This window comes from Melopsittacus undulatus, chromosome 2, assembly GCF_012275295.1.
Source record: "Melopsittacus undulatus isolate bMelUnd1 chromosome 2, bMelUnd1.mat.Z, whole genome shotgun sequence".
NCBI classification, from domain to species: Eukaryota; Metazoa; Chordata; class Aves; order Psittaciformes; family Psittaculidae; genus Melopsittacus; species Melopsittacus undulatus.
In genome coordinates this window covers 61,720,825-61,744,710 of record NC_047528.1, presented here as the reverse complement: position 1 = coordinate 61,744,710, position 23,886 = coordinate 61,720,825, and the positions used below count along the sequence as shown (strand labels likewise).

Sequence of the window (23,886 nt, the reverse complement as noted above, 5' to 3'; positions counted from 1 at the left end):
TTTGTTTTTCCACCCCAGTTTCACTTCCTAACCCTGTTTTCCTGCCATGACACGACAATCACTCTCCCTTGAGTCATCCTTACTTCCCCCCAACGTCCCCCAGCACTCTGACGTCTATCCCCCTTCCTCCCCCCAGCTCTGACGGACACGGTCCTCTCACCCCACTCAACCCTTCTCCTTTATAAAGGGATTTTCCTCTTTTTAATCCGCGATCCCCCCCCGTCGCAGCCTCAGCTCCCGCTGCACCGTGACGGGAAGACGGAAAAGACGATCCTGCCTTTGCGCCTCCCCACCCTCCTCCCCCCACCATAACCCCGGGCGGGGGCAAAGCCCCCGCGGCTCAGCCCAGACACCGCCCCGCGGGATGGGCGGCCGTGCCCCGCAGGCTGCGGGGCAGCGCGGCGGCGGAGCGCAGGTGCGGCGGGCGGCGTTCCCCGACGGCTCGGGGCGGAGGACAGCGGCAGGGTGGGGGTGCGCGGGCGCGGAGGGACGCGCGGAGGCTCCGCGGAGCGCGGTGTGCGGAGCCCCTCGGTAGGTCGAGCTGGCTCCGTCCGCGCAGGGCTCCCGTGGAGCCGTCGGGAGCGCGGATGGGTCGTCCCGGCGCGGCTGTGTGACAGCGATCGCGGAGCGGCGAGGCAAGAGCTGGGGGCTCCGGGAAAGGCGTGGTAGGGGGCTGCTTGTGTCTCTCGGGAGTTCTCCCCCGCTGTAATTCGTATACCTTAGGATTTCTGCCGTTCGACAGCCTTTGATCTTTCCATTTACTTCTCAAATTGCCAACGACAAATGATCAGTACTTTCAATGATAGTCAAGCGTTGCAAAAAGGAAAGAGTAGGTTTTTAAATACGGGAGACGATAGAAGGGGGAAAGATTGAGCATTTCGACAGAAAGACTCAAAGATGTGCTTTGCTGCTGTAGCTATTGCTTATCTATAGTTCTTAAATAACTTAAAACACTTCTGTGGCTTGTCTGCTAACTAGAGACTTTTCTAACAGCTCACATGGCCAAGATCTTCTATCCAACTGCATGTACCAAACTGTTTATTTACTGAAGAATTTGCAGGCACTGGGGACTTGATGACGATGCTAAAAGAATTTAGTGCTCAAAAAGTGATTTTCAAAGAGTCGTGTAGTTTTCAGTCACATCATTTCCCTTATTAATCGCAGGTTACAATTGTTGCTTGTTGCTCCACAGGCATTTTCAATGGCATGTAAACTCAGTATGAATTGCATCTGAAATACTCATTTCATAAAATCACCAGAATAGTCTCTTTAGTAACCTTTTGACTTTTCTTTGTACACTGATTCAAAAAAGCATCTTACCAGGTTTGTTAAAAGCAGACCTATTATTGCATTCTCTCCAGAGGTCTTAATGAAATAGCAATCAAAGAAACAGACAGAACTTCAGTATGGCTTTCCACGCAGAGGGACTGGTGGCCATAATTGTATTCTACCTGGCTATACTGGCGGTTGGAATATGGGCTGCTTGGAAAACCAAGAACACTGGCAGTGAAGGAGATCGCAGCGAAGCTATTATAGTCGGTGGAAGAGACATTGGCTTGCTAGTTGGTGGATTTACAATGACTGGTATGTAAAAACCACATTTATTATTTTTTTCCTAACCAGCATATAACTTGTCAGTTTTCCATCTGAATGAAGAAGTGTAATCTACGTGTTGAACAATGCAAAATGGAAAAGATACATCTACTTTATTTTCCAATTGCAATTAACATTGTTTAGTGAACAGCCCAATGTAGCATCTATGTAAAAAAAAAAAAAAACAAAAAAAAACAAGTATTTTAGCATCAGAAAGGAAGAATATATTAAAATTCTTACTGATTGCTTTTATATTCACTGTAGATAAATATGTTTGGGACAAAATTATAGAATTTATATAGATAATAAGAAATTCAGTTTTAAAAGAACTGTTATTGTTAAAGCTGTCCAAAATGGTGAGTTATTTTTGTTTAATCTGAGTAAAACAAAGTTTACACGCAAAAAGATGGGGGGAATGTCCAGCATCACTTAAGAATAAGTTTCTAAAAGAAAACTGGATTAAATCCAAACTTGTAATTCCACTGATTTCATCAAATTTACATTGTGCAATCTTTTAACTTGTTCTGCAGCAGGTTGACAAAATCATACGTTATTGTCAATAGTAGTATCAGTGAGAAAAGCCTGGGTGAAGGAAGAGTTCCTCACTAATCTTGTAAGCAGTGCTGTTTGGCTCTCAGACCCAGTAGAACCAGGTGTCTGGTTTACCCAGAACCTGGATAAACAAAATATTCATAATATGATGCAAAATGTCAAGGCTAACAGCTAACATATGATATGGGGGGGGGGGTGGGGGGGGGGAAATGCATTGTAAGAAGTGTGAATTGGCCCACCATTTTCATTCAGGCATTTTTTCCCCCTTTTAAAAAATTAATTTAAGTCCTATTCAGGCAAAGCCCCTTCAGTTGCCACATTGGATTTCCCAGGTTATGTTTTGCTGTTTTGCTCTGCCCTGGTTTCACAATTATCTAATCAAAAACAGACACATAAAAACTTGGTCCAGAATTCTGCATTCTTTAATCAAGAGATTTCCTCACCCCTTCAGGAGCATCTTGCTCATACATAGACTGAATATTGGAATGTGGAGTAAAGAATGTTTATAAAAGTCAGTGAAGTTTGAATATAGACAGACATTCTACTTTTCACACTTTGCTTTAATTTACTGTATCACATATCCACTGGATATTGAAACATTAAATATGATAGGAAGATCTGGTTTGATTGCTTTCTGCTGAATGAAATGTTTCAAGAGCATTGTAACCGGAATATTTTGCAGAGAAATTGCTTGCCACAGAACTGTAATCATTAGATCAGGGAGTAGAGACAGAACAAGACATGCCCCGCTCAAATGGTTATGACTAACGACTTTGCTTGTGGAAGAAGACACATATTCTGATCTCCTTAATCCCATTTTACAGGAATATTCTTCATAACAGCTGAAGCAGAGATGAGACTTGAACTGGGGCTTCCTATATTGCAAGCAATTTCTGTAGCTACCACAATCCACAGCCACATACGCTCATTCCATTTCATGCAAGCTGTAGAGACGGTGTAGGAGATCATCCCTGTGGTGGCATATCAGGCTGATCCTAAAGTATTTGGGCAGCTAAAACACTCATATATTTTATACTATCAGGATTTGTGCACTTTCTCTCCTACTCCTTCCTTAAATTGGGCAATTAAAGCTTGTTACGGCAAGTAAATTCAGTTTCGGAGAATCATGCCTGGCACGCTAAGTCACATGTGGGCACCAGGCTAGGCTACTGATTCAGGGGTTAGTCCAAGTTTTGTCTCAGAGAAGGGGGTTGGGGAACTCAGTTTGTAAAACTGTAACAAAATAATTATGAAAGGAAGTTCATCAAAATACGCAGTAATTCTTACTAAATGGTTGCATTATTCAAGAGCATATTTGCTTCTTTAAAAACGACAGATGCCAATTTTGTATCTCACAGCCATGCCTCCAGAGATGTATGGCTAATACGACATCATCTTTGTATTTTTTCAGTTTTAATTGTCCAAACACGAATCAAAACCAAAGCCTTTTCCATACAAGAAAACAAAAGATTCTTCAAGATCTCCAGAAAGGATATTGTTCATATGGACATGAAGTATTTTTGGTTATGAGATAAGGCCTAATTCTGTCATTCTCGACCGAGACAAATACTACCATGTTCCATGGGTACTGGCTACAGAAATGGAGTTAGTTTCTAAGGCTACTTGGTGGGAGGACGACAGAACCCAGCCTATATATTTAAATTAAAATTCAGAGCATAAGCATCATGGCTTCACAGGAGTAGACTCAAGATTACAAACTAATTGTAGTTGATTTTCTAAATGACATTGAAAAACCTTAAAGCAAATGTGCTGCCCATGAATAATGGCTATGGACATATTTGGATACATATAATTATCCTGAAGAAGCTGTTGTATCAACTAGCTATTGAAATGCCTAACATAAAGCCTGTTGAAGGCTGTGTGTGTCTGCAATTATCGAAAGAGATAGAAAGAGAACATCACAGCAGCTCATTAATATGAACTAGCATAGTACATAGGAGACACGCCTTTAATCTCTCTATCATTCTTATATAACTATAGTTAAAATGTTTCATTAAACATTAGCATTCCATAATTTGTGGGTGAAATTCTTTCGAAGTGGTATCTGAGACAAACATGGGTCTATTCTTATTGCAGTAACCGAGTTTAAACCCCAAAGGAAGTATTTGAGGTGACAATCGAATGCTTACAAACATGACCAAAAAGGTAACAATCTGCTGATGTAATTTTATTCATTTTAGTTGGATGGAGCTGCGTATCCTTCCACAAGGAGAAAAAAAAATTAGAAAATTCTCTTTTTTGTAATCCTGAGGTCAGGGTTTTCATTTTACAGATCTTGATAAGTTGATTCATTGATTTTACTGGTCATAAAAAGGGATCATTCATAAACAAGTGCCAAGAAAAATATCTGATTTTCTAATATATACCTATATATAAATCATAGAATAGTTAGGGTTGGAAAGGACCTTAAGATCATCTAGTTCCAACCCCCCTGCCATGGGCAGGGACACCTCACACTAAACCATATCACCCAAGGCTTCATCCAGCCTGGTCTTGAACACTGCCAGGGATGGAGCAGAATTCTGAAATTAATTTCTGTGTTCTTCATATGAACTAGGAGCGGAATTGCACTCTGTATCTTTGGTATGTGTCTGATCATTTCTCATGTTTTAAATGGATGTTGGTATTTCCTGCATGTTTTGGTCCTTCAGATGGCAGACAAAGAGAAGATTAAGGCAGATTACCACATCAATGTTTCTATATATTATTAAATTTTATATTCCTTCTGTCTGATTTAGACCAAAAAAAAAAAAAAAGAATTTTACTCAAAAAGGTATTAAACAAACTTTAAATTGTGGCTTAGCAAACTGAGGATCAGCAAATTAATTTCAAAGGCTGAAATCCTGTCCTATCATATCCCATTATTTCTTTTGTAATTTATTTACTGTTGCCAATGTACATGCTGACTACTCATTCATCCCCTCAGAAAAAGCCATATAGCACCTTTCAAGAGCTCTGGGGTCCTTGGCAGATGTTCCAGAGCAGTCATGTGTACTGAAATATTGATTGGCAGCTATTTTTCAAACCACAACCAAGAAATCAAGAAATCAAATTGAAAATAAGTGCTAAATAATCCATTCTATGTTACACAGCAATAAATACCCACAGAGCATTGCTCCTGTTCCCAGTCAGGGGAGGGCAATGTCCACTAGGCAATATCACACAGAAGGAAGCCACTTCATCCCCTCCAGAAGAAGATAAATTAGGTAGGCATAATGACCCAGAGCACCTTGGAGAACATCCGCCGCCACAGTAGCAACCCCAGGCAAATTGATATCAGGCCTTGAAGCCTTCCTCACCACAGCTGCAGCAATGCTGGACATCTGTCCTTGACTATGAGACATTATTCTACATCTGGAAGTGTGTATTCATGCAGTAGTCATGCTCATGCTTTTTCCAGGGAAAGAGACAAATACAATTCCTTTTCTAAGTATTTATCTTTGTTATTGCATACAGGTCTTTACAACCTATTCCATAAGTTTATGCTGTTTGAGACACAATAGGAAACACACATTCCAGGTAGGCATAGGCTCAGGAGTCAACGGCTCAATGTCCAGGTAGAGACCAGTGATGAGTAGTGTCCCTCCAAGGACCTTACTGGGACCAATATTATTTACCATCTTTGTCAGGGACATGGACCCTGGGATTGAGTGTGCCCTCAGCAAGTTTTTCAGATGACACTGAGATGAGGGGTGAGGCTGATACTCTAGAGGGAAGGGATGCTATTCAGAAGAACCTTAACAGGCTAGAGAGGTGGGCCTGAGTGAACCTCATGAAATTCAACAAGACCAAGTATAAGGTCTTGCACCTGGACCAGGGCGATTACAAACATGGACACAAGGGTGGGTAACAAGTGGATGATTCTCTCAGTAGATCTGACTTCTTTTTTTGTACGCTTAAGTTGTATGTTTAAGTTTTTTGAACTAGAACTATCTTTTATATAAGAATGCCATGTTTGGTGCTTGTACTGTACATATAATAAAATTAGCAATATTACAAGTGATGAGAATTTAATTCTACAACATGGGATTATTTCTTGCTTTGTGCACATTAAAGAGTTTTCCACCTCTTCTTTTTCAGCCACTTGGGTTGGAGGAGGTTATATCAACGGGACAGCAGAAGCTGTGTATGTCCCAGGCTATGGTCTAGCTTGGGCTCAGGCACCTATTGGATATTCCCTTAGTCTGATTTTAGGTAAGCAAAGAACTAAAGCTAATCATCTCTCATTTTAAACAGCTCTGATGACAAGTCCATCATGTAGACTGAGATAAACTGGAACTCTCTGCTGACAGGTTTGGCTATTAAAAAAGAAAAAGAGAAAATTGCTATAAATAATTTGATATCTTAAGTCACCTGAATGCCTTGGCAAGACCTACTTGATTATTACAACCACAGTGATCTATGGAGGACACAATCCTGCTGTATGCAGGGTGAGAGTGTAAAATACAGGCAGCATTATAATTATTTAATGCTGTGACCTCTAATTCTTGAAACGTAGTCTCAGAAATAATATCAATTCAAAAATTCTTACTGTGTCTCAAATGTGGAGCAGCTTGCAATGAAAGTATTGCCTTGTAGCCATGATGAATACACTACAAAATTGTCAACTACATCTCTCTGTATCTGAACAGATCATGTCCCCAAGGCAACTGCTGATTAAACTGTTTAAAAGGAACGTTGTTACAAAAAAGATCCTGTGTTTTTCATCTTTCATTAATATGACTGATGTATTAGCCTTTTCAATAATACTTGACCTCTCAGACTATATTGTGTCTTTTCTCATGGCCCTCCCACCTAGCCTATCCCTTCGTTTCCCTTGGTTGCTTATCAGGTCTTCTTGCCCCTTCTATTTCTTCCTGTACAACTCAGATTCCCTCTTTTTTCTCCTTGAAAACGCTGTCCTATGGCATGTCCTAGTTGTTGAAGGCAGAAACCTCCTTCATCATAGATGTTCCTTTCTGGCATGTGCCAGAGAGAAGCCAGCTCCAATTCCAGTAGCAGTTCCCAACCCTGAGAGCAGCTCTGTTTCCTGTAAGGAAAACAACAGTAGATGTCTGCCTGGAGATCAGCTGATGTCATTATAAGGTCACGAGAGTCAGGATCCATCAGTTTCATTAAGTGGTTGTTAGGATCATAGTCACAAGTATCTTCCTGACTCTTAGGCTTTGTAAAATTGACACAAATGAATAACAGCCCAGCAAGGGTTGAGTTAGCCCCTTCCCTCATTTCCAGCTGGTTTTAGATGTACAGCCTTTTTTTCCTGAAAAGCTGTAATGGCCTCTGCAGAGAAGTCTGCATCATATATTGCTCTGTAGAGCACAGAGAGGAAAGCATTTCTGTAGGAGTGATCTGGACCTGCAGGTTTGAGGGGAGGAGTTGTTTCTCCTTTGAAAAAAAAAAAAATTATAAATTCAAGGCTAGAAGAGATATTACTGCTTCAGACTTAAGGATTTAAGATTGATATAATCTCCCTGTTAGTTTAACGTTGTGCTGTATACCACTTTCCCTAGTTTTTCAAGTAATTTAGTTTTAAAGGTTAGAATATCTCATATTTCCTTTGACAGATGCTTGGACATCCTAATATCTCATAATACCATTAACTCTTTTTTTGTTCTTTTAGTTGTCTTTTGTAATGATGACATAACAAGAGGAATAGGAACAGGATCCATGACCAATCCAAGAATAGTGAAAAGATGCCCAAGGGTTTTTGCATCCAAACAATCTGCCTAAAGACAGATTTAACATAAGTAGTATAAGTAGAATGTGATTGGTAAACTGACACGTTCCATTCAGGGAACTTAATGAAATGAAGAAACATGAGTGATATAAGGCAATACATAGAAACATGGAAAATATTCTGTACAATACGATAGATACATTACATATCTTGTGATGAAGGACCTAAGTAAGGGTCACCAGATAATGTACAGTAGATTTTATTTAGAACTGACTGTTCTTCCAGTGTTTTTTACTATACCTTATACATTGCATTTCAGTAGTTTTATTGTGGTAGAAGTCTACAGAAGTAGTTATTGTCATGTGCAGATCTCAATTACACAGGGTTTCGTACGAAAAGCTCTCTTTCAAAAGACTCTTTCAGCTTCCCTGAGCTTTCTTTTAACCAGCCAGAAAAAAAATTGAGGACTGAGGACTGTACATTAGAAAGGTGAGGCCTTTGCACATTTATACACATATCCAGCGCATACACCAATCACGCAGAGCAGAATTATGATATACCAAAATTCCTGAACATGTCTAAGTTAAACAAGTGTATGACAAATGTTCAGGGAGCCCAACACCTGCAGATCCTAGAAGGCGTCTGACCTACCCTGCAGGTGTAGTAAGGTTGATTTAAGCACACATAATAAATCTGAATTGTCCTGAAAGAATCAGATTTGTTGTGTGTGCACTAAACACATGTGTGGACTCATATTTCTGATCTGGGAATCCCAGACAGTTTCATTTTTCAGGTAGGACCATGTGAAAATGCATGCTGAATTCTGTTCTAGGTAGAAAAGACATTCCCTTAGGCAGATCCACAATTAGAAAAATATCTGACAGCATCCATAGTGACAGATTAAGTAAACTGAGCTAGACAAATTAAGACAAACTTATTTTTCAATATCAGACCATAGGTATTAATGGTGTAGGTGTGTTTATGTAACTCTGTAGACAGATGTAAGGTAAGAGAGTAAGAGTTCTTAGTAGGTATTGTAACTGTATTTATTTCTTTAAAAAAAAGAAAACAAAACAGGAATTTTTGTACCCTTAACTGAGAATCAATGTTTTATCCCTTACCATTAATGCATTTCTCCACTGCAGCTGGTGTCATATGCTACTTTTCTTTGTAGGTGGCCTTTTTTTTGCAAAACCTATGCGATCCAAAGGCTATGTGACAATGCTAGACCCCTTTCAGCAGCTTTATGGAAAAAGGATGGGAGGGCTACTGTTTATTCCAGCTTTAATGGGAGAAATGTTTTGGGCTGCTGCCATCTTCTCTGCCTTAGGTAAGGAATAAGCAGTACAAATATTAATTTATCACAGGTGGAAAATATTAAGAAAATCAGAAATGCATTAAAATTCTGGCTTCAAATGTTAGCTATCCTAGCCAAATGGTTCAGAGTGGGACAGTTCTCAGGCCTGTGCTAACTAGTATCTAAACCTGGTAATAGTACCCCATTAATTATTTTGGAAATGGAAAGACACACAAAGTATCTATTAATTTTCAAGTGTCTTTAAGTTGTTCCTTATCAAAAAGCATTAAAAGGTTTAACAACAAATTCCCCTTAATTTTGAGGATGACATGAATGTGGATGTCTGAAGTGTCCTGTTTGTGTCAAGGCTGACCCAGCTTCTCTTAAAGATATGAAACATTACTGCCAGTGCATCTAAACAAAACAATCCTTTGCATATATGAGATGTGCATATACAGAACTTTCCACAGCACAAATAACAGAAGTAAAACACACTGTGATCAATAAATTGAGGTATGATTCAATTCTAAATGGCTTTCTACTTGACAAAATGAAGGAAACACTTGGGATTCAAGAAAGAATTCAGAGATTTATTTGAGCTATGACTCAATAGAAAATAACCCAACTACTCATCCAGCCCTGACAAAAAAAAATAAAAAAAAAATCACTTTCCAGAGTGTTTAATTATATTTCAAGACTGAATTTAGCAATCCCTTCAAGACCTGAGAAAGCCCTTGAGTTGAAGCACCAGTAATTGACTTTTACCAGCTAATCATTCTTATAGTGTGTATGCATGGGGTAATGTTTTCTAGCACAAGCTATTTTAAACAGAAAATAAACTTTGAAGGTACTCTCCAACTGTGCTCTGATGAACTGCAAAGCAATGGGGAGCTTGTTTACCACAATTTTGTCACAAAACCCTTAAAGGACTAAGAACAAACTTCATGCTGAGGTGATAGGAGTTGAATAACTTGAAGAACACTCTGAGTATTTGGAATATACTTTCTTTTTGATTGAGAACAAGCTAATCTGTGATATTTCAAACCAAATTGTGTGAATACCTTTCTAGTAGGTTTATATTAACATCTTACAGTTAAAGACAGTCAATGATTATAAAGGTCATTGAAGGTTTTGACTTTTAACTACTCCATGAATAATCTAGTTCTGTTATACCTCCTGATTTGCACACCTATCCTCACTGATGAATATTTAATCCAAAAAGAAACCAAACCTGGCAGCTCTCAGCAGCTCTTATATATGACACATTGTGTTGTGTTCTACTACCAGAACCTTTCCACCTATGCGGCCAAGAATATCCATCTACAATACCTGTAAGGACTGAGTTGTTGCAAAACGTTTCTTTGAAATCACTCTAATTATAAGGAGAGGATTTTTTGAACATGTTTTTTAAACACTGCAATCCATTGAGATAGCTCATTCACCTAAGAGAAATGTATAACCATCCTGCTAGCTGCTGGAACAGCAGTGCCAGGGAGCACAAGCATGGTTTCTTGAGTGCACTGACAACAAATTTGCGATACAAATGATCAGTGAGCTGATCAAGAGAGGTGCTCTGTTGAACCTGTTACAAACAAGGAAGAACTAGTTAGGGATATAAAGGTCAAAGGCAGACTATGCTGCAATGTTCATTAGATGGTGAAATGCAGGGTTATGAAAAGAAGGAGCAAGGCAAAAATTAGGATCACAACAGTGGACTTCAGGAGAGCAGGTCATAGCTTTCCTAGGAGTGTGTTTGGACTAATCCCATGGGCGACACCCCTGGAAAGAAGGGATATACAGGAAAGCTGGTTGATATTCAAGGATCACCTTTTCCGAACTCAAGAACAGTCATCTTGACAATCAGCAAAACAATGCATGGGATCTGCATGGATAAAAAAGGAGCTCCTGACTAGACTCACACATAAAAAGAAAGCATCCAAGAGGTGGAAACAGGGATGGGTGACCTGGAAGCAATTCAGGACACTGTCAAAGCACCCAGAGGTGGGTTTGGAAAAGCCAGTGTCCATCTGGATATGAATCTGGCCATGAAGAGCAGCAAGAAAGCCTTCTAAAATTACATAAACTTCTGCTTAATGGGACAGAGAACTGATGGCAAAAGATGTGAAAAAGGCTGAGGTACTCAGTACCTGCTCTTCTTCATTCATTGCTGGTAAGAGCAGCCTTTAGGAATCACCTAATATAACCCAGGGCAAGAAAGGTTTCCTGGAGGAGGATTAAGTTAGAAGACATTTAAATTGACTGGAAAGACACAGTTTCATGGGACCTCATGGGGTGCATCCAATGGATGCTGTGGGAGCTGGCTGATAGCATGGCAAGGATAGTCTCAGTAATCTGAAGACTGTCCTCCTTCAGATGTTCCTGAAGACTGGAAGAAAACAAATGTTGCTCCCATCTTCAAGGAGGACACCAGGAGCTAAAAGCTGGTCAGCCTCATCTCAGTCTCTGGGAAGGTGATGGAGAAAATATTCCTGGAAACTACTTTCCAAGCAAAAGATGGTCAAGAAGGGGACTAGGGAGGAATGAGCATGGATTCATTCTGACCAACCTGAAATCTTCTATGATGAGCTGACTGGCTTGGTTCATGAAGGGAGAGCAGGGCATGTTGTGGATTTCAAAAGGAGGTTTTTACAGCATCTCCTGTAGTATCCTGATAGACAAACAGATGAAGTGCAAACTAGATAAGTGGAAGTGAGGAAGACTGAAAACTGCTGAACTTCTGGGCTCAGCAGCATGGGTGTCACCGGGTGGCCAGTCACCAGTTGTGCACCCCAGATGTCATTGCTGAGTCCTGTGTTGTGTAACATCTTCATTAATGACCTGGCTGATGAAACGAAGTGCATCTTCAGCTAGTGTGCAGAAAACAAAAACTGTGAGGAGCTGCTGATAGACCAGATAGTTGTACTACCATTCCGAGGGACCTCAATAAGCTGCAGTAATGGGCCTTCAGAAACCTCATGAAATTCAGAGACCTCATGAAATTCAGCAAAGGGAAACGCCAAGTTCTGCAACTGGGGAGATAAAACCTGATGTCCCAGCAAAGGGGGACTGGCTGGAAAGCAGGTTTGCAGAAAAGGACTCAGGAGTCTTAGAAAGCAAAAAAGTTGACCATGAACCCGCTATGTGCCCTCAGGACTGCTGAGACACATTTGGTGTGCTGGATCCAGTGTTCAATACATGCATGGACGTACTGGAGAGACTCCAGTGAAGAGCCGCTATAGCTGATGCCTCTTCTACCATTTCTTCCTTTGCCAAAAGGGGTCAGCTTGAAGCTTCAGTGAGGTACAAAAGGGTGCGATATATTGCAGCAGACCTTCCCTAGGCACAGCTTTTACTGCAGTGATACACTTGTACCCATGTGGCTGCAACTCACTCAGAGAGTTTAGCTGTCTGTACATGGCTGCTTTTTCCCTGGTAGAACAAGTGTAGTCCTTACAGAGCTTGAGCAATGTAAAAGAAGTCTGTTGGGACCCTTCCATCTTCTATTTCATGAGAACCTGCAAAATGAAAGATGCTAAACTTAGGCCAACACTTTTCTCACTCCCTTTAAAGGTACTTAAGGGCTGTGCAGAAGATAAAGGGGGGAATATCTTCATGTTGTTGCAGTGTCAGACCAGTATCTGTATATGCAACTTAACAAAACTGATCAGTATCATCAGACATACCGAGACATGCACTAACGCATAGTGCTTCGTTTTTCCCCATAGGCGCCACTATAAGTGTGATCATTGACGTTAACATCAATATTTCAGTCATTATTTCTGCCCTGATTGCAACTATGTACACGCTTGTGGGAGGGCTTTATTCTGTGGCCTATACTGATGTAGTTCAGCTCTTCTGCATCTTCCTGGGACTGGTAAGTTTGGCTTTTGTTTTTCCTTCTTTCTTCAGGATTATGATGATTGCAGAGACATATTGCCCAGCTTTTGGAATTGTGTCTTCACTGAAAGCATGGAGAAGGAATATCTCCACTCACAGAGTGCTGATTTTAGAGAGTCTGCATTTACACCACAGTACAGCCCGTGATTTAACAACAATGCTGACCAAGAGGCCTGATTCTATCAACTAGTTTGATAGTGCAAACACACTTGCAATTTTCCTGCTGAGTACATATCTAACTCAAGAATAGGACTGGAGCTGTCTCCTTCCTTATCTGTCCATAGGACTATGGCACAGGTAGTGGAAGGAGGCATCAGACATATGAAGCAGTCAGTAAAGCAGTCCAGAAACACTGGCATAGGACCTGCACAGCTGATGCTCTCTGGCTTCTCTTTCCTGTAGGTGTCACCTACTGAAACAACTTATTTAGCCACCTGCTTTAAATCACCTTCTTGGTTTTTCCCTTTTTTCCCTCCACCATCCTTGGATACCATGATATAGAAAGTGTCACCATATTGCTTGCTGTTTGAATTTGGTGGTATAAATACCCTCTCATCAGCTATCACTGATATACTAGTTGGTAGCCTTTGCTTTTATTTACTGCTGTTCTTTAAGCCCTACTCTAAAAAATATCAGTGCAACAGGGCTCAGATCACAGGGGTGCAATCAAAGCAGCTGCTGTCTTTGTTTGCTAGCAGCAGTAATAGATGGTCACAGGTGTGCAGGGAACTGAGACAGGCTGAAATAAATGGGGTGGATCAAGATGAAGAAACTGAATGTCACCTTGGGGACCCAGAGTTCTTTCTCTGCTTTCACTGGATTTCTTGTGCAGCTCTAGGTAAATTGCTTCAGCCAGTGCTAGCACAGGTGTTCACTAACCTACCCTGTGTGCATCCTCCCTCTGTGGCATCCTACTGTGAGGCCTTTGGCATTATTTGCAGAAGTGCTAAGCATTCCCCATTTAACTGACTGCATGGGAATCGTGCTAAATACCGTGAAAAAGTAAATCCAAGTTCCAGCTGGCCACCTCAAGTTAGAAGTTATTCCAAATCTTCTTCTCTTATACATTTGTCCTTCATCTGCACAATAGGGAAAATACTGTCTCCTTCCCTAACATGCATGTTGATGTTTGTGAAACATTCAGTTTTTACAGATGGCATGCATTACAGAAATTCCCAAATTTGAGGATAAATCAAAATACAAAAATGCTTTTCCAATGAAAACAACTCATGTGCTAATAAAGACTCTGATCCCATGGGAATAGCAATATGGGATCCTATATTAAGGGAAGCATGAATCTGACAGGGAGGGGAAGGCAAATGAAGGTTGCACAGCAGTTTTCTAAATACATCCATAGCTTTAATTGTGTCATTTTAATTTAGGTTGGGCTCTTCATGTAATTTCTTATTTGAAATACATAGCAATAACACCATGTAGAAGAAACCATATTCAAGATTCATCAGTGGAACTGGAAGCCTCAGATAGCATCTAAATGGTAGTGCTCTAAGTCAGGCAGTTTAAATGAGATGGGACACTGTCAAAGCACAAGATGTCTCAGGCCCAGGTAATCACAGCTTCTCCTCCAGGCTCCGGAGCAGTTTATAGTCTCACTGTCACACAACTGTACTGCTTATTTCTCTCATGTCTGTTCCTCTCCTGCTCCTTACCAAAGAGATGCTTGTTGTAGTCACTTCTATTCCCTACCCTGGCTCCTTATTTCAGCTACAGGTTCTTCCTTAAGCTTCCATATCTTCTACCCCAACCACTCCACATACTTCCCTGGTTTTCTCCTTATAATCCCATGTAGTCTCTTTCCTTCCCTTCTCACTCTCCAGTTCTCATACCTGCAATTCCCAGCTCTTCATCTTGTCCAGTAAGTTCTTCCCTGATCCTGCACTGTATCCCCGCTATTTACTGACTCTTCATCTCAGCTGTATTATTAATTACCCATTCTAATTTTTTTGCCACTATAAGAAGTAATTTTATTCTGGTTTCCAACCCCATGAGGTCCAGGCCCATCTAGGTACCTGCTACTTCTACCCTTAAGCTTCAAGTCCCAACATAAAGTCCCAGCTTCTGATTCACTTCCACAAGCCTTGGTTTTATTTGCCCTCCATTAAAACATTGAATTTTCTATTTTGGTTAGAAAAGGCCCAGTGAAGAAATTTGGTCTATGTCTATGTTAAGCAAGTTGAGCAGTGCCAGGGTGAAAATACAGGATCATTACTAGTGATTAGTTGTTAACGTAGTCCTGGCCCTGTTTTGGCACACTCCAACTAGTATTTTCACAGATAATTCCCAGGAACAGTTGAGCACTGTGCTATTTGGCAGTGAAGTGAGTCTAGATTTATGGATGTAAACCATGACATGCCAGTGAACTACAGGGCCAGAGCAAGTGTCTTGACTTGTTTTATTTACTAATGTAGAGGTAGTCCTCGAGACCACAAAGAGCTAGGTTACTGTCAGGAACTGGAATGGCTTACAAAAGCCTATAATGCATTTGCAATACTTTACCTACAATATTGTGGGCTGTGGCAGGAAGGTTACAGGTGGACCTTTACAAATTTACCCTACTGAACATCTCAGGTGATTATGGGCAAACTAGAGCTCTTCAGAAGCTTATCACTTGGACATGTTTGAGATTTGAGATTCACAAACAGGAATAAAAAAATACAACTGACATTGTTCCCCATTCATTTCTCAGCAGTATTATCTACTAATTTGACAATATGCTCATTTTCCCCCTCAAAATATCTTGGAGACAGTTGAAACACTTTGGTCATCTTTCACAGAAAAGCTCAAGCAGACAGTGAGAAGGGAATCTTTCTTTCCAAGGGCCTAAATTGGCAAAGTTTAACATGTAACTGAGAACAGAATGCTATGGTATATGATAAATTAAAAAGCCAGCCTCAATTACAGGCAGTGCTGCAAAATATTCTTCATACATTATTACAATTATTGCAATAAAGTAGAGAAAGATATCTGATTTCTCTCCTCCTTGCTTCTGTTATCCCATACACTTAAACGTGGGGAGTGGGATTCTGGTTATCTGTGTAGTTTTGGACATTATTAGATCTTTAAGGATGCCGTGCTTGTGATGGTCTGTGCCATATAGCACAAAGCCTGGTTTTCATCTCAGTAGGAGCTGCTGAGGTTCTCCTCATACAAAGTTACACCACTGAAAAATGAGTTGGCAAGTAAACACACAGTCAGTTGGAGAAGGAAACAAACCTTCTGGCAGAAACTGTGTCTGTGAAGGGTTTCTCCACTGATGTTCTGGTCTACATCAAAAGCAAAGAGACAAAAGAGCATTAAAAGCCCAGACTGAAATTACCCTCAAGTCAGAAAAGTGCTGTAACACTGAGTGTTCTGGAGTAAGAGAGATGGGATTCACCAAGAGCACCCCCCTCTTATCATGATATAGTTTTGTGTTGAATTAAAAATTAATTCCCAGCCTTTCAGGTGTGTTTGTGATGTCTCATGCCTGTATACTGGCAAATCCTGATGCTATTGCATACAAGTTTATATGCAGATGAGAAAAATTGTGGTCCAGGAAAGAGTGTAAAGAATAAATGTGGAGTTTAAGGAAAATAAAATGAAGATGTATAAGTGTGTGTTTTCTGCTGATTTTGTGATTTGCATTGTTTAATTCTCTGCTTATACTCACAGTCTCCAGGACAGAGGTGAACTATACACTACCAAGCTCCCTAGTTTTCAGAGGTGCTCAACAGACATATAACCTGACTTTTCTGCAAGCCATCTTGGCAATTTGGTATTTGATCTTTATCATGCAAGAAGAACAAAGACAGACCAATGTTAATATTAAAATTTTACAGATTTATAATGCTTCCTTTAGACCTGAACGAAATGTTTCTCTTTGGTTGCAGTGGATCAGCGTACCCTTTGCAATGTCCCATCCCGCAGTGACAGACATTGGGCTCACGGCTGTGCACCATGTGCACCAAGCACCTTGGCTTGGATCTATCAACTCACTTGACATTTACACATGGCTGGACAATTTCCTTTTACTGGTAAGTAATGGCTTGTATGAAGGAATGAAGCATTTAAGCACTGACAGCTGTAAAATAATAGAGTCTAGTTGAAAGTTTCCAGCAAACTGAAAACTTTTACCCTCTTGACTCCTGCTCAATATTTCTGCACATTTGAATGATTTCAGTGAAATACCAGTAGAATACTGTAGCACAGCTGTCAAAGTCAGCATTGCCAAGAATGCAATTTAAATATCATCAGGCTGAAAGAGTTGACTTATACTAAAATTAATTAAAAGTCTGCAGCTAACACTTAACTGATGTCATTGTTGGCAGAGGAATTTATATATTGCAGGAGACAATACATCATACAAATGATTAAATATGCCTTAGGTATAGGTGATGTAGAAAAAGTTTGCAGAGATGGACACATACGCCAGACTGAACTGAGGGCTTTCGTTATTCCATACCTATGTATTACACATGGGATCAGTGGTTATTAAGTACTTTCCATTAGAAGATCTGGCAACACATGCTAACATTTTCTATTCTCACTGTTCTTGAGCAACTCTATTTTTAGTATGATGTTGTACTTTGAGAATCCTTTCTCTGGATTGGGTTATGGTGGGGTTTTTTTAAAATACTCTCAACCAAAAGTCTTCAAAGTTTTCTGGTAATTGGGCTCAAATTTTCTAGTGAGAGATTTTCAGAGAGCCAAAGTGTGACATTAGCTCAAGCAGCTATATTTTGTCTGGTAAACCTGAAGGTTTAATCTCTGCTGATGACTAAAGGAAAGCTCTGATGTTGCCAAATTGTGACACATTCTCTTTTCATCATGTTTGTTTCATTATAGCTCAAGAAATTTACACATGCTTGGAAAGCTTTGTTAAAGGAACATTATTATAGCTGCAAAGGAAAACAGTCATAAATCGCAAGCAAAATCAGGGTTGTCTGTGAAACATTCATTTGGTCCCTCTGTGTGTATGAAAAATATATGAAACACCTGCATACACACTATTTGGTCCAAATGCCTCCTGCCTCATTTAGTGTGAAGAACTGTGCCATACACATTTAGCGAGCAATTTGCTTTCTTTCCTTTCCATGCTCTTAAGTAATAGGCACTTATTTATTTAGTGGACAGTATTCAAATCCTGCTCTCAATACAGAATTGTTAGCACTTGGTTTTCCAAGCTTTGATAATACTCTTGTGTCATATTTTGTAGACATAACTTTAAGTAATCAGGATCGTCACTATTATATACCCAATAAAAGGAGAAGGGTTGTCATCATAAACGAAACTTTCTTTTACTGCTTCATCTCTAATTTCTATTGGTATATTTGCTTAAGACAGTAGGACAGTATTTTTCAGATTCTTGAGTTTAATGTATACAGAGTGTGTTTAAATGGGCACACATACTCAAAAATGTTGCTTTCAAATCCTATTGGAGACTAATCTCATTTTGACAGTGGTAGGGTACTGGATGCCAAAGTATTCACATATGAAGATGACAATTTATTTTTATAACCTTTCATAAAGCTCTGTCAAGTACTTATACATCTTAAAATACTTGGGGATTACAGAGACTGTATAAGTGCAAAGTGTTGCTAATTGTACAAAGGAATAACTTTTCTAAAATAATGGGATTGAAGTGAATTTACAAAGGTTTGACATTACTTGTGAGAATGAAAGTTATAGCTGTTACTGACTGATTGATATTCAGTAAATAAATGAAAGAGTGGCAACACGTCACTCAGCATTCAAGTAATACTGCTACATTTTATGTGGCAATATAAAAAAATCCAGAGTTAACCCCCAGTGATGGGATACTACCCATTCTATTTGCAGATGTTAGGAGGAATCCCATGGCAAGCTTATTTCCAGCGAGTTCTCTCCTCATCTTCTGCCACATATGCTCAAGTTTTATCATTTCTGGCTGCTTTTGGCTGTCTCGTGATGGCTCTTCCTGCAATACTCATTGGTGCAATTGGAGCATCTACAGGTAAATGTTTAAAAATGAACAGTGGAATAAATATAAAAAGAATAGTACAATAAATGTGTGTAAATCCTACAAAGCTTGTGTTAGATGTAATCTAGCCAGGTGACATCATTAGTCAACTCAAGACTTCTTCAACAGGAGTGAAAAATGGCATTATAGAATATTTCTCCCAGGGAGAATTGCTCCTACCCCCGTGGTTGAGATTACCTCATTTTACACCCTATGTACTTGGAGATCTAATATTTATATTTATTGTTTGAGTTAGATTCTGGTACTTATGCTTTTGTAGATGTGGTGTTTAGGGGCATGGTTTAGTGGGTCTTGGCAATGTTAGGTTAACAGTTGGACTCTGTGATCTTAAAGGTCTTTTCCAACCTAAATGCTTCTAAATGATTGTACGATTTAGCAGGATTTTCTTATCCTGACCAAAACATGCTTGTCAAGGTCTTTGTCATAATGAGGGTGATCCCTAGCAGAGTGACCATGTAGCTAAACTCTTAGAAATGTTCCACACATGGCTTTGAGTTCTGAGTCTGTAATCCAAGAGAATAGCTTAAACCATCACATACAAACATGGTTCCCACACTTGCTTTATTGAAGACAACAACATTTATGAGCAATGCAAACATTAAACTTCCTACTGGATAACCACAAGCTGTGGTCACACTTAGCTTAGAGATGCCTAACAGAAACCAGTGGGACACTGCCTCTCTGAAATATTGCCAGTCTGGCCCTAGTAACAGTTTAGTCATTGAATGTAATGTAAATGAAAATGTGGCAACATGAATATTTCATTATACATGAGGTCAAGAGATGCTGTAGCTGATGACTACTGATATGACTAATAACATACCGGTGTTCATATTGCAGCCTGGAATGAGACTGAATATGGTGTCCCTGATCCTATGACTAAAAAAGAAGCAGATATGATTTTACCGATCGTGCTCCAGTATCTTTGCCCAGTCTATATCTCATTCTTTGGCCTCGGTGCAGTATCTGCTGCTGTGATGTCATCAGCTGACTCTTCAATTTTATCAGCAAGTTCCATGTTTGCTCGGAACATTTACCAGCTTTCCTTTCGGCAAAATGTGAGATTATATTTTCATTTTTACTTTTAGAGAAAATTTTAGGTGAGACCTTAACTAATTTCATAATGAAACACTCCTTTCACATTCCTGCCTATGACTAGAAAAAGTATAACATTTCCTTCCTAATAGGATATTGAATATACTGAAAGTCATAAAAATATCTATGGTTGTAACTGATGACAGGGGTGAAAAAGCTAGCTCAGGGAAGGCAGCTCTCAAGAATTCTCATGGCACTGCAGTTTATCCAAACAACTTCTAATTATTGCTGCGACCATAAGTTTTTCTTAAATCTGTAACAATATGAGACATGCTTCTGAATTATTGTGTTATCAGGAAATCATCTGACAACAGAATGTGCTGGTGAGTTGGGCTTTTTCTTAGGAAATGGAGAAGAAATTCTGATGCAGATTTTATAGATGAGCCATATAGGGCTTATATTTAAAAGTTATTTTTAGCAATATGCTGTTGTTTTGGTTTTTTTTTTTTTTACACATTATCAAATATTTCCTTATGCTCAAAGATTAATGACTTTGATAATAGCAACCATAACCCTTGTGGGTTTTTTATTTTGCACTTGAGATGAAGGTAGTGTGATAGTGATACAGAAATTCATTTGTAAATATTTTTGAATGTCATGCAAAATTTCCTTTCACAATGCATTATCTATATTGACTGTGTGTACAAATGTAGGCATACATACATTGCCCTGAGAAAACAACTAACACTGTCCTTTTTTTGCAGGCTTCAGACAGAGAACTCGTGTGGGTCATGAGAATCACTGTTTTTCTTTTTGGAGCATCAGCAACGGCAATGGCACTGCTAGCTTCATCTGTCTATGGCCTGTGGTACCTCAGCTCTGACCTTGTCTATATCATCATATTCCCCCAGCTCTTGTGTGTGTTATTTATTAAAGGAACCAATACCTATGGTGCCATTGCAGGATACTTATTTGGCCTTGTTCTAAGAATAACTGGAGGAGAACCATACCTCTACCTTCAGCCCCTGATCTACTACCCTGGCTGCTATCCAGATGAAAATAATATCTATATTCAGCGATTCCCATTCAAAACACTTGCTATGCTTACATCCTTCTTTACTAACATTATAGTGTCCTATTTAGCCAAATACTTATTTGAGAGTGGGACTTTGCCACCAAAGCTGGACTTCCTTGATGCTGTTGTTGCCAGGTACAGTAGAGAACACATGGACAAAGCAACTCTTGTAAAAAGTGACAATATTGTGTTAAACGAACTTGCACCTGTGAATCCACGACACAGTCTAACTTTGAGCTCAACGTTCACAAACAAGGAAGCCTTCAATTACGTTGATTCGAGTCCAGAGATGTCCAACGCTGAAGACAATTAACAAATCTGGTAGCCCCAGGCAAAACAACACAAAGCAGGATATTCCACAAACAATAGTAAGAGGCATTTTATCAGAAGAAAAGCAAGAACTGGGAATAAAATGCCACTGCACAACTCTTTAAGTTGTTTCTAGGAGCAGTACCATACCATGGGAGGAACCTTCTTCTGCTATTAGCTAACATGTTGGATTAGATCATAGTGTGTTTATCAAAAGATATACTCTGACACATTCTTTCCACACAAAATTATATACTGTTTAATTAAAAAAAAAAAGAAATTTACAATTGAAAATATATGTAGCAGAAAAAGGGCAAGTTATATAGCTAGGACATGGAGTGAAGAGATTATAATACAGACACTCTGAAATACTGTCAGTCACAACATTTTATTGGCATTAAGTGAAAATGTATTGTCACAGTTATAAGTGATTTATTACTAAAGAGCTAACTGCTTGAGCAAAGACAGATAACCTCCCTGGGGTTTTGGACTGGCCATTTCTTTCCTTATAAAGAAATTCATATAATACAAAACTAGTATTTTATTGTTTGTCTAAGACAGCAAAATGTGCAAATAGTAATAAATTCTCATAGGAGTGCTAAACATCATATTTTAATAAAAGAAATTAACTCACCAGTTTAAAATTATACTTAATGCAAGCCAACATTAAGCAAAGTATGTTACTGTAGGTGTTCGTTTTTTCCTGTGCTTAGTGGCTGTCACCAATAGAGGATAACAAAATTTTTAAAGCAATAATGAGAACTGAAACTCAGTTGTGAAAAAATGACTGAACTCATATAAGCTAAATAGAACTTTTCAGTGTTGAGAAAAGAAGCCTTATGTTGACTCATCAAAAATGAACACTGAACAAAGCAGTCTGACACCAAGAAACTGCAGCAATGGAACAAATATTGAAAAGCAAGTAGAGTCAAGAAGGCTTGAAAATGAGGGTAAGAGGATTTTACATGGGGAAAATTCCTAATTTTAATTTAATAAAAAATAAGTATTCTTAAAGACATTAAAAACCCTTTTGGGTTGGTCTTCTGAGATTGCTCTAGAAAGTATAGATCTTCCATGGAAAATCACATTTCCTCAAAAATTTGATTTCCCATGTGAAAAACAGGCTTGCTGGACAGATTTCCATGTCTGTAAGTGTCCATCTCCAAAAGCAGTAACATCTTGGAGGAGAACTGAAAGAGAAACCCACAAGCATAGTGAAAGGCACAGCAGGGTCTTCCACTAAATGCTGAACTCCTTCATTTACAGTCATCTTCCTGGACCCCCGTGGTGACTCTGCAGACCACTGGCAGTGGCCAGGCACAGATGAGACTTTACTCATTAACAGCATAGCTGGCCAGAAAGAGCAACGCAGGGAAGTGAAACCTCTTCCAATTTTGCCCTGGCCAGTAGGGAACATGCACTGTTGTTTCCATTTGCCCAAGGCGAAGATGATTGCCTGTCCCCATTGGTATGTGCCTTTCACAGCAGGTGATCCAATAGCTAGATTTCTGAACAATTAAGAGTTATGCCCCAGTAATTCTTTCTAATATCTACTCATGACACAAAATGTTGAACTGAAATCCTGGTATCTTCCTGTTGCTGATCACTGGTGAATATTTTTCTTTAATGTTCACAGCATGAGGAATTATACTGGAGGATAGGAGATGTAAGAATAAGTTTTGCTGCTAAAGGAAGAAGCCATCAACTTGTGCATTCAGTGTAAACATAAACATTCACAAGGTTGAATCCTTAGATATGTTTTTGCTCCTTTTGTGGAGTTTCAACAGCATATATATGTTTTATACATAGAGGAAATTAATGTTAGAGGTTTTTACTTTTTTTTTTTCTCCATACACTGCATTTTAAAATAACACTACATCTCAGTTCTGAATATGGTTGTGAATGGAATCATGCTACTGTGCTAATGAATACTGAGTGTGCTCTGAATTGAGGGAATCAAAATCAGTATCTGCATTAAAACCCAGAAGAGACAATAGAGCTAAGAAAGGAAAAAATCCTGCTGGGTGACTGAACAAGCCACTGATGAAATTCAGGGTGCTGAGGATCTCACAAACCGATATGAGCCCAGCACTACTAATTGACCTATGAACTATGGAAAAGAGAAGAGGAAAGAGATTATCTGGAAGGAAGAGAAGGGAAAACAGAGCCACTGCTGAATTATTATCCATTTCTGACCAAAACCTACTAGCCTGAATCCCTTCTTATAAGAAAATATAAAGCCATGGTTTTGCCTCCTTACATAGCCCATGCCTTACTCTGCAGTTCCTAATTGTTAGAGGTTCCCATTTTACAGCCACCTGAAGGTCTTCCTAAAAAAATTTTCCCTTACCTCAGTTTTGTCAAAGAATTCCTAGATTTTCACTATGAGGTGCTGCATAGCGGCCATATACCTT

The 23,886-nt window shown here is 39.4% G+C and overlaps 1 protein-coding gene across 1 annotated transcript; it reads left to right on the top strand.

Annotated features, from left to right (window-relative positions):
• Nucleotides 1-506: 506 nt before the first annotated feature.
• SLC5A7 (solute carrier family 5 member 7) lies at nucleotides 507-21,969 on the top strand. Its single transcript, XM_005151354.3, has 9 exons — nucleotides 507-665; nucleotides 1,362-1,584; nucleotides 6,247-6,360; nucleotides 9,018-9,173; nucleotides 12,866-13,014; nucleotides 16,925-17,068; nucleotides 18,873-19,026; nucleotides 19,894-20,111; nucleotides 20,853-21,969. Exons 2-9 carry the CDS (start codon nucleotides 1,407-1,409, stop codon nucleotides 21,474-21,476), a joined length of 1,737 nt encoding a protein of 578 aa, XP_005151411.1. The 5' UTR covers nucleotides 507-665; nucleotides 1,362-1,406; the 3' UTR covers nucleotides 21,477-21,969.
• The last annotated feature ends 1,917 nt before the right edge of the window (nucleotides 21,970-23,886 follow it).

Excerpts from the sequence above, each read along its gene's own strand:
- SLC5A7 (XM_005151354.3), top strand. The coding sequence starts at position 1,407 with ATGGCTTTCCACGCAGAGGGACTGGTGGCCATAATTGTATTCTACCTG. Across the intron at positions 6,361-9,017 it reads TTCCCTTAGTCTGATTTTAG|GTGGCCTTTTTTTTGCAAAA; the intron begins GTAAGCAAAGAA and ends TTTTCTTTGTAG. Across the intron at positions 13,015-16,924 it reads TCTGCATCTTCCTGGGACTG|TGGATCAGCGTACCCTTTGC; the intron begins GTAAGTTTGGCT and ends CTTTGGTTGCAG.